This window comes from Sciurus vulgaris (genome assembly GCF_902686455.1).
Source record: "Sciurus vulgaris genome assembly, chromosome: 12".
Lineage (NCBI taxonomy): Eukaryota > Metazoa > Chordata > Mammalia > Rodentia > Sciuridae > Sciurus > Sciurus vulgaris.
In genome coordinates, this window is record NC_136473.1 from 109039157 (window position 1) to 109052914 (window position 13758).

At 41.4% G+C, this 13758-nt stretch overlaps 1 protein-coding gene across 1 annotated transcript in view; it reads right to left on the bottom strand.

The window, feature by feature from the left end:
* Positions 1-13463, bottom strand: part of MROH9 (maestro heat like repeat family member 9) — a 34892-nt gene extending 21429 nt beyond the window's left edge. The window contains exons 1-3 of the mRNA XM_079107113.1: positions 13186-13463; positions 8626-8761; positions 193-342 (exon numbers count right to left, since the gene is read on the bottom strand). Of these exons, the coding sequence (XP_078963239.1) occupies positions 193-342; positions 8626-8751 (276 nt within the window). The 5' untranslated portion in view covers positions 8752-8761; positions 13186-13463. The remainder of the gene's footprint in view (positions 1-192; positions 343-8625; positions 8762-13185) is intronic.
* Positions 13464-13758: the final 295 nt, after the last annotated feature.

Consider the following 13758-nt stretch of genomic DNA (forward strand, 5'->3'; position numbering starts at 1 on the left):
GGGTATTCATTATCTTATTCTCTAAAATTTTCTACATGGTGAAACATTTTGTAAAAAAAATCCTCATTTTAGTAAAGTGACAAAATGAACAATGGCAAGAACTCTGTACTGAGGGAAGTAGATTTAGAGCAAAGTCAAAAGGTAGTCTGAGAGAATGAGCCCTGGTCCCCTTCACTCCCTGTCGGGCCTTACCATGGTGACCTTCTGGGCGTGATACTCCAAAGTCAGCTTCAGTATGGAGGCTGCCTCAGACGCGGTATCATAATTGACTTCGGACAGTTTAATCAGGAGTTCCCACACAAAGTCGGTCAACAAGGAGGGCAGTAAAGTATTTCCTACACTCTGAAACCAAAAGGAGAGCGGAGGCCTCAGACCTCATAGCAGCACAGGAAATCACTAAACTCAGACCCTGGGGGGAGTTCTGGGCCTTGCAGGGCCTTGAGACTCTCACCGGCCATGGTGGGCCCTTCCTTTATTAAAAACTAATAGAAGTTATATTTTCTTACAGTGTTAGCATAAAGATAACTGTAATCCCAAAATAATTTTATTCAATTTTGTATTCTGATTTTAAAACAATTTTGTTGTCCAGGTATTGGGAACATCTTCAGCTTTGGAAATGAGTTCGCTCAGGTCAGAAATAAGCATGGCAAGCAGAGGCCGGAGGAGATGGGCAAGAAGTCACAGTGACTCCAATGTGCACACTTTTCTCTCTCCCACATCAACAACTAGGAAGAGAGAGAGAGGGTCTGTCTGCCCACAATTGAGGTCAACGAACTACTATGCAAACAACCCCCTTCTAAAGTTAGAGGAATATCAGTAAGCCAAAAAATTGGAATCCAGTTGTATGACTACGGACCTAGGAAAGAGGAATGAACCCTTTTCTTCTTGACCTTTGCATGAGAAAAAGGCACATTCTTCCAAGTTCAGAAGGTAGTCAATCTCACCAACAAAGCTTTTCTGTATCACCTCTACAGGGAGGGAGATTGCTCTTTCTGAAGGAAAAGGACTGAGGTCTGAGTGAGAAAGCATGACCACCAGCCCTGCTTCCAGGGGTTGGCAAGGGATGGTAATCCTGGAGAGCTGTGGAAGAAAGGCAAAGAGGGGACCAAGGCTTGGTGAAACAGACGGACAATTGTAAATAGTGGCCTTACCCGAAGAAAGCCAAATTGAATATAAGATGCTGAATTTTAAAAAATCATCAGAAGGAGAAATCTTCTTTTTTGAATATTTGTTGACTCAAAAATTTTAGTATCTATTATCTATCTAAAAGTTGTGGAAGTTTCTCGGTGCCACTCAGAACTGAAGTTGGGTGTTTCTGCTGTGTGAAGACGCAGGTGTGACGGTAGACGCATCGGAGGATAGGGTTCGCTTCATCAGGTGAGGTCTGCACCACGTTACCCACTCTCTAGAGACCCCTCGTTGCCCCTTCTTGCTTTACGCCCCCTTGCCATGTGTTCTGGATGCTACTTGTTCTAACAGTTGCATGACATGCTGGGGACTCGATAACCCTCACTTGCCATTTATTTCTCCACGTTGGACACACACTTCAGAAAACAGGCATTTGGAAGAACCTCTTCTTGTGAGTAGATGAATTGTCTTGGATTCTTTCCTTTCCACAAATTCCCATGAGTGAGATTACTAGGTGTTTTTGTTTGTTTGTTTGTGTTTGGTATAAACATTTTTTTTTAAATCAATGACGCTTTCATGGCCCTCTGTGAGTCCTTCATAAGACAGTGTCCTCTTTTACAAACTGTCACTATATAGAAGGAGAGCGCCTTTGTCTGTGGGCAGCCTTTTTATTTTCAATGCAATCCTCCCATTTTAATGGTGTTTTGCTTCAGTGCCTGGAGCTGACAACCTGGCTGTGCTGCTCCTGTTTGCAATCTCTGGACTTTGTGGTCCTCTTGATCTCCTTGCTACAACTCTGGGTTCTATCAAACCACCTATTGGTCTTCTTGTTCCAACCTTGAATGCTCCAAACTCACCTTTCCTCCTTCTCCAGAAGTCCCTACCTCTGTACGGCCCAGCTACTGCTGCTGTACTCAATTCCAGCACTGAACTTGCTTGGGTCTCAACTGGGAACTGAAAAACAGGTCATAAACACAAAGACCCAGGGCACCCCAAACCCAAGGAATTCTAAACCTGGTAGACATTAAAAGCAGAAGGGGAGGGGGGTGAGAAGGGTTTGCTGGCACCCCTACATAGATGCCTTGTTTCTTCACAAAGGTGACCAACTCCATGACCAACCAGGCTTGTGATAGTTGAGGGGTAGTGTGTAGGAAAAACCCTAGATTTTGGAAAGATGTGCCTTCGTGCGTGTGCATATTTAAGCTATCACTGTGTCACATTAGATGCTTGGCTTCAGCGTATTTCAGCCTCCCACAATTCCATTCACTTCGGCCAGGGGAGGAGTAACGGCTTTATGCATCTAGTTCTAGAACTCTCAGGTGCTTCCTCCTCAGAAGATGAGCAAGCCGGAAGGGGCTCCCCAGTAGTTTTTCTGAGTGACTGTCCTCCTGATAGCCCAGACTTTGCTCATTGCTGGGCAACTTTTTGAGCCTATGGATAAACCCATGGACTTTGGAGAAAGTGAGAAATTATGTAGAGCTATGTGACTTCACGACTCACCCAGCGATTAGGACCATCCACTTGGTACTGAGGTTTGTCCCATACATTTTTAAATTTTATTTTCTAATTTAATAGCTCTTTTAAAGAAAAAATCTAAGTTGTAATTTCTGATGTTTTCAGGGTAAATTATGATCATATTGAAAAGCCTGTTAATTGGGGACTCCATTAATTTTGCTAAGTCATTTTAGTCAGGAGTTCCCCATGTTTGAACTATGTGTTATTCAAATAAAAAGCAGTGTAACTAGGAAACATTCATCTTATTTGTATTTTATAACCATTAAAATATTTATGAAGTAAATGTATATTATTAGAAAATGCTATAAAGTGCTATACTTGAGAATAATAGACTTAATTCTTACCGATAGGAATAAAAGTCAGGAAACCAAGTGCTCTGTATAGCATTTACCTGAGTGGTGCAATGATACCTGAGCAATCTTCACTTTGTCTCGTTGGAAGGTCTTGGGTTGGAATTCCACATGAGGAGCCACAGCCAGGTAGCAATAACTTCCACGCATGTTATAATTCATAGGTATATTTTTTTCAAGGTCTGTTGCATTAAGGAAAAGAGTTTAGAGTTTCTACTTGAACAGGGGTTCCTTTGGTGATATTGCTATTTCCAATTTTCTTTTCCTCCCCAATTCTATAGAGCTGTTCTTCTGAACATGTAACTCTCTAACCAAGTTTTGTCACATAAAATATTATAATGGCACTGACCCAGAATTTAAGAAGTATTTAAAAGAGGACATGTGAAAAATGAAGGACATAAAGAATTTTTTTTTTTTTTTTGCGGTGCTGGGGATAGAACTCAGGGACTTGTGCTTGCAGTGCAAGCACTCTACCGACTGAGCTATCTCCCCAGCCCCATAAATAATTTTTATAGGTTGACCAGCAGTTTAGGCCATCAAATATGATTTTCAGTGACTTGGAGAAGCTATTCCTAAGTTGCAGGGTTTGTCGGTCAGAGAGCTAACTTGGAGGAACTTTGAAGAGAGCTGAGGAGTGGGGTACCAGGAAAGCCAGAGACTCTGAACAAGTGGTGCAGGTACAGATGTCCTTACTTCCAGAAAGATGTGTTTTAAGAATTTCATTCATAAATAGCTTTATGGAGCTGTACTTGACATATAATGTTTAAGGTGCACAACGGTGTAAGCTTTTGCATGTGTATATTACTACAGTCAAGACGTGAACACGTCTGTTGCCTCCAGCTTTCTTCATGTCTTTTCCTAACTTCTCTCACCTGCTGCCTCTACCTGCCTCCGGGTTCCAGGGCAACCACTGATCTACCTTCTGCCATGTGCCTTCTGTCAAGTTTGTATATTCTATTGTAAATGAGGTCATATAGTACCTACCCTTTTTTCCACACTTTTATTGGTGCATGATAGTTGTACATAATGGTGGGAGTATACCAGGTGCGATGATTCCTTTTACTCGGCAAAACGATTGACATTTACCCACGTTATCTCCTGAATCAACAGCTCATTGCTTTGCACTGATGGATGCCATGTCCTACTGCAGGTGAATACCAGGGTGTCTTTCTCCATTCACCTGCTGGCAGGCACTTGGGTTGTTTCTAGCTTTTTCCAGCATTTGAAAAATCAAAGCATTACAAACATTCATGGGTAAGTGTTTGTATGAATATTTGCTTTCATTTTTTAGTAAATACCAAGTTGTGGAGTGACTGGATTGTATGGTAGATGTAGGTTTACCGTTTTAGGATACTGCCAAATTAATTTTCACCAGCAATGTAGGCATAATTGATCTCCTGCTGCATACATCTTTGATAATGTGTTGTATGGTCAGTCATTTCAATTTTAGACATTCTCTTGGGTATGTAGTAATGGTTTAAATTTTGTTTCTTTAATGGTTATATATTGAACATCATTTGATGTGCTTCTTTGTCAAAATGACTATTCAAATCTATTATAATTTTTCAGATTGGTTGCCTTTTTTCTCACTGAGTTTTGCATGTTCATTGTGAATTCTGGATATGACTCTTTTATCTGATATGTAATTTGCAAGGATTTTCTTCCAGTCTGAGCTTAGGGACTACGAGTGTCCATCAAAGAGCAGAAATGCTTAATTTATCAGTTTTTCATTGATGCATCATCTTTTTTGTATTGTTTATAAAAAATCTTTACCTGCCATAAAACCAAAAGATTTCTTCCAGTTTTACTGTTTTGCATCTGGTTTAATCATCCATTTTAAATTCAATTTTAAAAATTGTCCTTTTTCATGTATCAATCTGTTTTAATTTTTAATTGACACATAGTAAGCACACACATTTCTGGGGTAGAGTATGACACTTCAGTACGTATATGCAATGTGTAAAGGATAAGATCAGGGCATATGCATCATCTCAGCCCCGTGGTGAATGTAAGTAATGACCATGTATATCCTTCTCTTGTTCCAAAGCTTTTGTGAAAGTTGTCCAATGTTGCACACTAGTTATGATGTAGTTTAGGATTTTCACAGACACACTTTATTAGGTGAAGAGAGTTCTACTTTATTCTTAGTGACTTTTTTAAAAAAAATCAAGAAGGGATGATAGACTTCATCAAATTCTCTTTATCTACTAAAATGACTATATAGTTTTATTTTTCACTTGTCAATGTGGTATATTGCACTGATTGACTTTCAAATGCTGAATTGATTGCACTCTTGGGATAAATTCCACATAGTCATGATGCATTTCTTTTATTATTGTATTTTATTAGCTAAACTTTGGAAAGTTTTGCATCTGTATACATGGGGATCATTGGTTAGTGTTTTTTTTTTTTTTTCCCCTTGACTGTCTTTGGTTTTGATATCAGAATTATGCTGCATCAGAGAATGAGCTGGAAGGTATTCTTTCATCTTCACATTTCAGGAAGGATATGTATGGAATTGGTATAGAAATGGTATAATTCCTTTCTTAAATGTTTACAAGATCATTTCTGTCAGGAGTTTTCTTTGGGGGTCTGAAGTTTCCTTTGCAAAAAGGCTTTAACTACAAATGTAGTTTCTTTGGCAGATACAGGAGCATTCAGGTTTATCAATGTCCTCACAAGTAATTTTAATAGTTTGTAACTTTTAATTAATTTTTCTTTCTTCCCTAAGTTGTCACATTTATTGGCATGAAGTTTTATTCAATGTCCTTTGTTATTCTTGCATATCATGTCATTTCTGTCATCCCTAACATTGTTTATTGTCTCTTCTCCCTTTGGGTTCCCATGGTCTTCTCAAAGAATTTGCTTCTGGTTTCCTTGTTTGGCTTCCTCCTGATTGATTTCCATTCTCCATTACATGCATTTTATTCTCATTTTCATTCCTTCCCTTCTTCTGCTTCCTTTAGCTGTTTGCTGCTCCTCCTCCTCTGGTTTTGCAGAGCGGGAGCTGAGATCACTGATGTTAGGACTCTCCTCCACTCTCAGAAAGGCAAATCATCCTGTGAACTTTCTCTCTTTACACTCCTTTACCTGCATCTCACAGATTCTGAAATTTTGAGAATTTGAACTTCATTTAATTCAAAATACTTTTTCATTTTTCTTTCTGTCCGGTGGGTTATTTAGAAATATGTTATCTAATTTTTAAATATTTTGATTTTTCTGGATTTTTTTTGTTTTTATTTTAAAATTTAATTCCATTTAATGAGAGTAAATGATTTTCTGATGTTTATTCATTTAAATATCATCTATTCTGGAAAATGTTCTACTTAACAAAAGCACTAAAAGGAATGTTCATATTTTATGATTGGTGGAGTGGTCTATAAATCTTGATCCTTGTTGATTTTTTTTTGTATAATTATGTATTGTAGAGAGATGGGTGTTGAATTCTCTAACTGTAGTAGTGGATCTTTCTTTATAGTTGTTTGTTTACATTTTGATTTTGTAGGATAAAGTATTTCTGTTTTCAGGTACATAAGTGTTTAGGATTGTTATGTCTAATTAATTACTCCTTTGTCATCATTAAATGACTCTCTTTTTCCCTAGAATCATTCTTTGTTCTGAAATATATCCTTTAGATATTAATATAGCCAATCCAGTTTTCTTTTGATTCAAGTTAGCATGATGTATCATTTTCCCACTTTTAACTTTTAATTTATTTGTGCCTTTATGTTTAAAATGGGTTTCTTGTAGGAAGCACTTAGTTGAACCTTACTTTTTATCCAATCTGACAATCTCTGTCTTTTCATTTAGGGTGTTGAGAACATTTACATTTATTGTAATGTGGTTAGATTGTTCCCTTAACTATTTATTTTTATTTTTCTTATCTGTTCTTTCTATATCCACTTTTGTCACCTTTTGGATTAAGTATTTCTTATAATCTTATTTTATTTCCATTTTGGTTCATTACATGTCTTTGTTATATTATCTTAGTAGTTGTTTAGGGTTTATACAATACATTTTCACTGTATCACAGTTTACTTGTGTGATATTTCATGACTTCGTGCATACAGGTAACTTAAAACTGTATTCATATGTTTTTCCCCTCAAGTCTTTGTGCTATCATTGTCATACATTTTTATTTTTTTGTGTTCAACAGTTGAGTTTTGTATTTTTTTTTGTGTTTGACACTTGAATATCAAAGAAACTTAAATAATATTTTTAATATTTATTATTAAATAAATATTTATTATTTAATATTTATTATTTTTAATATTTATTATTAAAATTTTTAATATTTATTTACATGGCTGCAATTTCCCATCCATTTTGTTCCTTTAGTTTAGATCTAAAATTTTATCTGGCATCATTTTTTCCTTTGAGGATTCCTTTAGCATTTCTTGAGGTGCAGATCTGTATTCTATCACAATGCATTCCATCAGCTTGTATATCTAAACTCTTTCTTTCACTTTGGATTTTGGATGATATTTTTGCTAGCTATGGGATTCGAGGCTGACAGCTTTTGTTTCTGCTCTTTATGACATTGCTTCATTGCCTATGGTTTACACTGTTTCTGATGAGAAATCTGCAGCATATAATGTATCTTTTTTTCTCTGGTTTCTTCTCAGATTTCCTCTTTATCATTGGTTATAAGCAATTTAATTATCATGTACCTTGATGCCATTTTCTTCACTTTTCTCAAGCTCAATTGAGCTATTTGAATCTATGAGTATTAAGCTTTTATCAAATTTGGAAAAAATTCAGCTATTATTCTTTAATTATTTTTCTGTCTTACTTTTTTCATATTTAGGAACTCAGATTAGACATGAGGTTGACTAGTCTCACAGCTCGCTGAAGCTCTGTTCATCTTTTTCAGTCTTTTTTTATGGTTAGTTTTTGCTAATTACTATTACTGTGTTTATAAGCTCACTAATCTTTTTGGCAATGTTAATATATATAACAACATATATGCGTATATTTATAGAAACAACATGTATACACACACACACACAAATATGTGTATGTATATTTAATCATCATGTCATATATGTGTTGCTTCTTATCTGAGGGTAAATTTATCCTCTGACACTACATTCTTGACAGAGACAGAGGACTCTAAAAATATTTTAAAGCTTTGTTCTGAGATATAGTTAGGTTGTGTAGAAAGAGTTTGGTACTTTTAGGTCTTGCATTTCTGCTGTGTTAGGCAAACCATTTCAGCATTTATTGTAGTTTTGGGCTGAGTTTTCCCCACCACTGAAGGAAGACTCTTCTGGGAATTCTAGCTGATGATCCACTAGATGGGAAAAAAAGTATGCCTTTATTTTTAAAAGTCCATTAGAAACCTTTCTTCTTCCCAACTGGCCCTGCTCTCTCTGGCCTTCCTATCTCCCCATCTACACCCCATGTTTACCTAAGCACAATACTTTATAGATGCTGAAGAACCAACTGTAACACTCCTAGAATTTCTTGACAGTGCCAGGGAGACTTCTTAATCACATTTTAGAAAGTGCAGCTGTAAATGGTGGGCTGGGATTTAGAAGTTCATGGATGTAGAGCCTTCCTGGGACTCCCAAGGATAATTACTCGGGGCCGAGTTTAGTAGCCTGCAGGAGGTGGGGCGAGCCATTCTTACCGTTCTGCCACTTCGCCATGCAGAGCAGGTGGAACATACCCATGGAGGCTTGGTACACAATAGCGTTATCCGCATGGTTACACAAGAGGGCCAGCTCAGCGGCCAGGACGCCCAAGCACGGGACATCCACACTCGTCTGATGGAGAAAGGAGGAAAGCATTGGTTACACGAGTCAGCGTCGAGTGTCTGCATCCGATCCTCTCTTCCATCAGGATGGGTTTCGAGAAGAAGCCTTAGAGTTTTAAAGGTCTGTCCTGGAATCCTGGCTCTGTCACTGAGTCTCAATCTTCTCACCTGTGAAATGCCATCCTGGATCAGTCATGTGAGCACAGAGGGGGACGTTCATGACCGAGAAAGTGCCTGACAGAGTGCTTGACAGCAATAGCACTCGGCGGGCGTTAGTTTCTGCTCCCAGGAGTGGAGAGCAGTGGCAGGGAGCAGATTCCCCGGATAGGAGGGAGCAGGTGGAATGTGGGTATCCAAAATCTTGAAAGCTTCCTTTTCACATGCGAAATGCTTTAGATAACTCTATAAGTCACTGGGAAAATGTGATTTCTTTCCTCCTGGAATTGCTCTTCCCAGAGAAATTCTTGTTTTAAAAACTCAAAGCCTTTGCTTCTGGTGTTGAAGCTGTTACCATAACGTTTATGTCTCCCCCCACCCCCCACAAGTTCTTTGACACATAGGCTGGACTGACTTTTCTGGCCAGACCCAATGCAATAAGAGAGAGGAGTGCAGACATTAGAGAAGAGAGAGGAAGACATATTTGCATTTAGAAGGTGTGAGTATCCTTTGCCAGTTGTGTGTGTGTGTAAACAATTAGGGACTCTGCCCACACACAGGCTTAGCAAACTTTGGTGTGGCCTGCTGGGTGTTCTTGTCTCCAGGGCAAGTGATTACATTTCCCAGAGGTGCTTTGGTGACTGGAGCAAGAGCTGATGGTAAAAGAATCCAAGCGAACCCTCTAGAGAGGTCCCAAGACCTGGTTCCTCCTCTTTCTACCTTTTCCCATTGACTTTTCTCATGCATTTGTCCTGAAACCCCACAATGACTACCCCCACCGCCACACACGTACACACACCTGGGAAGAACTACCTGGGTCATGGGCCGTGATCATGGCTGGACTGGTCTTCTGGGGATGCTGGTCTCAGTGGGTGACAGGAAGATAGTGCATTATTATGGTTTGGATGTGAGGTGTCCCCCAAAAGCTCACATGTGAGAATGCAAGAAGGTTCAGAGGAGAAATGTAACTCAATCAGTGAACTAATCGCCGATGGGATTAACTGAGTGGTAACTGGAGGCAGGTGGGGCAAAGCTGGAGGGCATAGTTCATTGGGGGCGGGACTCTGGGATATATATTTGTACCTGCAGAGTGGACTCTCTCTCTCTCTCTCTCTCTCTCTCTCCCTCTCTCCCTCTCCCTCTCCCTCTCCCTCTCCCTCTCCCTCTCCCTCTCCCTCTCCCTCTCCCTCTCCCTCTCCCTCTCCCTCTCCCTCTCCCTCTCCCTCTCCCTCTCCTCCCTCCCTCCTCCCTCCCTCCCTCCTCCCCTCCCTCCCTCTCCCCCTCTCTCCCTCTCCCCCTCTCCCCCTCTCCCTCTCCCTCTCCCTCTCCCTCTCTCTCTCCCTCCCTCTCCCTCTCCCTCTCCCTCTCCCTCCCTCCCTCCTTCTCGCCTTCTCTCTCTCTCTCTCTCTCTCTCTCTCTCTCTCTCTCTCTCCCCTCTCTCTCTCTCTCTTCTCCTCTCCTCTCTTCGCTGTGTAAGCCACTTCCCTCTGCCACACCCTTCTGCCATGATGTTCCGCCTCATCTTCAGACTGGAGGAATGGAACTGGCCTTCCATGGACTGAGACCTTTGAAACCGTGAGCCCTCAAATAAACCTTTCTTCCTGTTATGTTCTGGCTGAGTTCTTTTAGTCACAGCAGTGAAAACGCTGACTAAAACATGCCTCTTTCCCCTGCAGGAGTCTTCCTTGGGCTCTTTCCACCCACACTGTGTGTAAGACTGGCCTGGGGTTGTTCCCTTTTAAGAAGCCTGTAACTTAAAAGAATTTGCAAGCAGCCGGCAGGAGCTGCCTCTAGTCTAGGCCCTAGGAAGACATCCTCCCGTCCCCCGGATTCTCCTTCGGAACCTTCCAGGCTTCTTTTCTCCCATGTGATGGCAGGACCTTAAGGGCCACCACCACCTCTGTCTTATGGGCCTAAGGGGGAAAAAGGGTGAGGAATTCTCTGACTCTGGTGAGCATGAGGGAGAAGTCCTTCTCACAGCTGACCCCTGAGCTGAGGACCCTCTGGGGGCGGACCCCAGGACTGACTGTTCCAGGTTTGGCCTTTGACTTCTCTGGTTTCCCTTCTCCTGCACGTGTGGATGTACAGTTCTGAGCAGGCCTTTTGTAAATGGGACAGTTAGTGGTTTCCTTCAGTTTCCTAGACAACACCTGTCTAGGCACAGGTCTAGCAGGGTAGGTGTGGCCACGTCTGATTGGCAGTGGGACGTGGCTGGGGTAGGTCAAGACAGCAGTTAGGTGGCGGGCATGCTTTAAACCCTGTGTGGTCCTCTCAGAAGTGTACCGACCAGTCCCATCCCCGCCAGCGAGCGCTCTGAGAACTTTAATACAGCGTGGCCCTGATGCTGCAGAGAATCTATCCAAGCGCCATGGAGAAGCAGAGTGAAGGCCTGGAAGGAAGCAGCGTCACTCCCTGACTCCAAGTCCTCCTGCTGAGTTGTCCTGCTCTCCCCGGGGGATTCCTGGGCAGCCCTGGCCTCTCCTGTTCGTCCGCATAACAATAACCATAATTTCAAGTGTCGGATTTCAGAGGCAGCCTCTTCTGGGTTTTGTAACTGCTTCTGAGGCAGGAGATAGGCAGATAGAAAGGGGACCTCGGACAAGGGGGTTCCCACCAGCTCAGATTAAAACCCTGCGCTAAGGGCTGTTACTTTTGTTTGGTTTTGGCTGCATGATGGGAAGCCCCAGGCTTGCTGATGCCCACACATTGTCCTTGCCCAGGTTTCCTCAACTACCCTGATGTTAGCCCACCCCAAGGAGCTCTTTTGAACCCAAGCGATTCTTTTGTTTTAAGGAACAAACACAGGACAGACTTAGGTGAACAACACGTTAAACCATTCAATTATGGGAATAAGAAATTAAAATTGTACACTTTGAGTCAGAGAAAGAGAACAATTAAGGGGGACTCTCTAGTGAAAGGTTAGCTCCTCATCAAAAGGCCCTATGCAGTGTCACACACCTGTAATCCCAGAGGCTCAGGAGTCTGAGGCAGGAGGATCAGGAGTTCAAAGTCAGCCTCAGCAACTTAACAAGGCTCTAAGCAACTCACCTAGACCCTGTCTCTAAATAAAATATAAAATGACTGGAGATGTGGCTCAGTGGGTAAGCACCCCTAGTTTCAGTCTCTGGTACCCGCCCCCAAAAAGTCCAAACAATATAGAAACCCCTAGGCAGAGACCCTCTGTGGGACCGCTCCCACGCCCTGGGAGCTCTCCTTGCTTTCTTCTCATAGGTCTGCTACTGAATTCTCACTCTCCGTCATCTGAGTATTTCATTCTTCAAGTGCATGAGGCGGGAACCCTCCAGCATTCACACGTCCCTCTGGAAGTCACCCCGAATCTCCAAATAGCATGCTTCACTCCCGTTTCTAGCATCAGTTGGGGTATTGCCTCTCTGCTTCTGCTGTGTTAAGTTAGGATTCGGCTCAGTTACATCCTCCACGTTGACACAATCCTCTTGGTAGAGCATATAACCTTGTAGTCAGTGACTGCCGTCGATTTTTCTACTTCTGTGTTTTAACAGTGCAGTGCAACTTTGATTTCTTGCTTCATGAAACAGGGCTGTCTTACTGCTCCTCTAATTTGCAAGATAAGGGGTTGGGAGTGCTCTTCCCGTCCACTTCCCTGTCTATTCTATTTCCCTACTCTTGCTACCTTTGTCTTTTTTTTTTCCCATTTTTTTCTATTATGGCAAAATTTATACAAGGTCTGAAATTTGCCATTTTGACAATTTTAAAATATATAAATGAATACATAAATATATAAAATATATAAATATAAATAAATATATAAAATATATAATTTAGTTGGCAAAATATATAATTTAGCTGTGCAACCCTTGCCAATCCCTCATTCCAGAACTTTCTCATTGCCTTAGGTAGAAGCCCTCTGCCATGAAGCAGTGGCGGCCCGTCCCTCCTCCTGGCCTGGCGGCCGTCCAGCACCCAGGGTTCTCCTGTGGCCCAGTTCACATCAGGGGGATCGGATAACACATAGCGCCCCCTTGTGGGGTCAGTTTCTTTTACTTCCTAGGACGGTCTCACTTTGGCCATGTTGTAGTGTATCACATTCCCCACACACTGGACCAAGTAACACACCATCATATGACTACCTCAGGTTTTCTTTGTCTGCCTATCTGTTGGTGGACGTTCGTGTTGTTTCCTCTTCTGGACTGTTGTGAATTTTGTTGTGAACATCTGTCTTAAATTTCCGGGTGTGTGTACCTACGATTGCTTGGTCACGTGGTAATGCGGTGTTGAACTTGTTGAAGAACCACTTACCCATTCTCTGCACTTCTGTTTTGCGTCGTGTTTATACCATCTGTATTGTGATCAGTAATTCCTTTAAGGATTTTAGTGCTTGGTCTTCAGGTGATCTTGAAAGTTGAGAATCAGTAATAAGGTCTTGTGACTAAGTGACACTGTTCGATGCATAGGTAAAACTCATTTTAGTTATGTTTCCTATATGCCATATCCATAGGCCTTCTGTACTCTTTTTGAAAGTAAGTTCTCATCTCTGTCTTGAGTTATCTGCTTTTGATAATTTTTCTCTCATTTGTCTTTGTGTGTCTCTTCATTGAAGGGTTTTCTCAAACGTCTGGCAAATTTTGGTGTCTCTTCCTGTTTGAGAACAAAGTGCCTCTGGTTTGTAGCCAGGCTTGCCAGCTGACACACCTTGCTTCAGGGGGGCTGAGAGTGGAGCCTGGGTCCTCCTGCAGAGTTTAAACAGGATGTGTAATTCCTTTTCAGAGAACTTACAATGGTTTTGTGTTAGTCAGCTTTTCATTTCTGTGACTAAAGTATCCGATGAGAAGGAGGAGAAGTCACTTGGGGGTTCACAGTTTCAGAGGATTC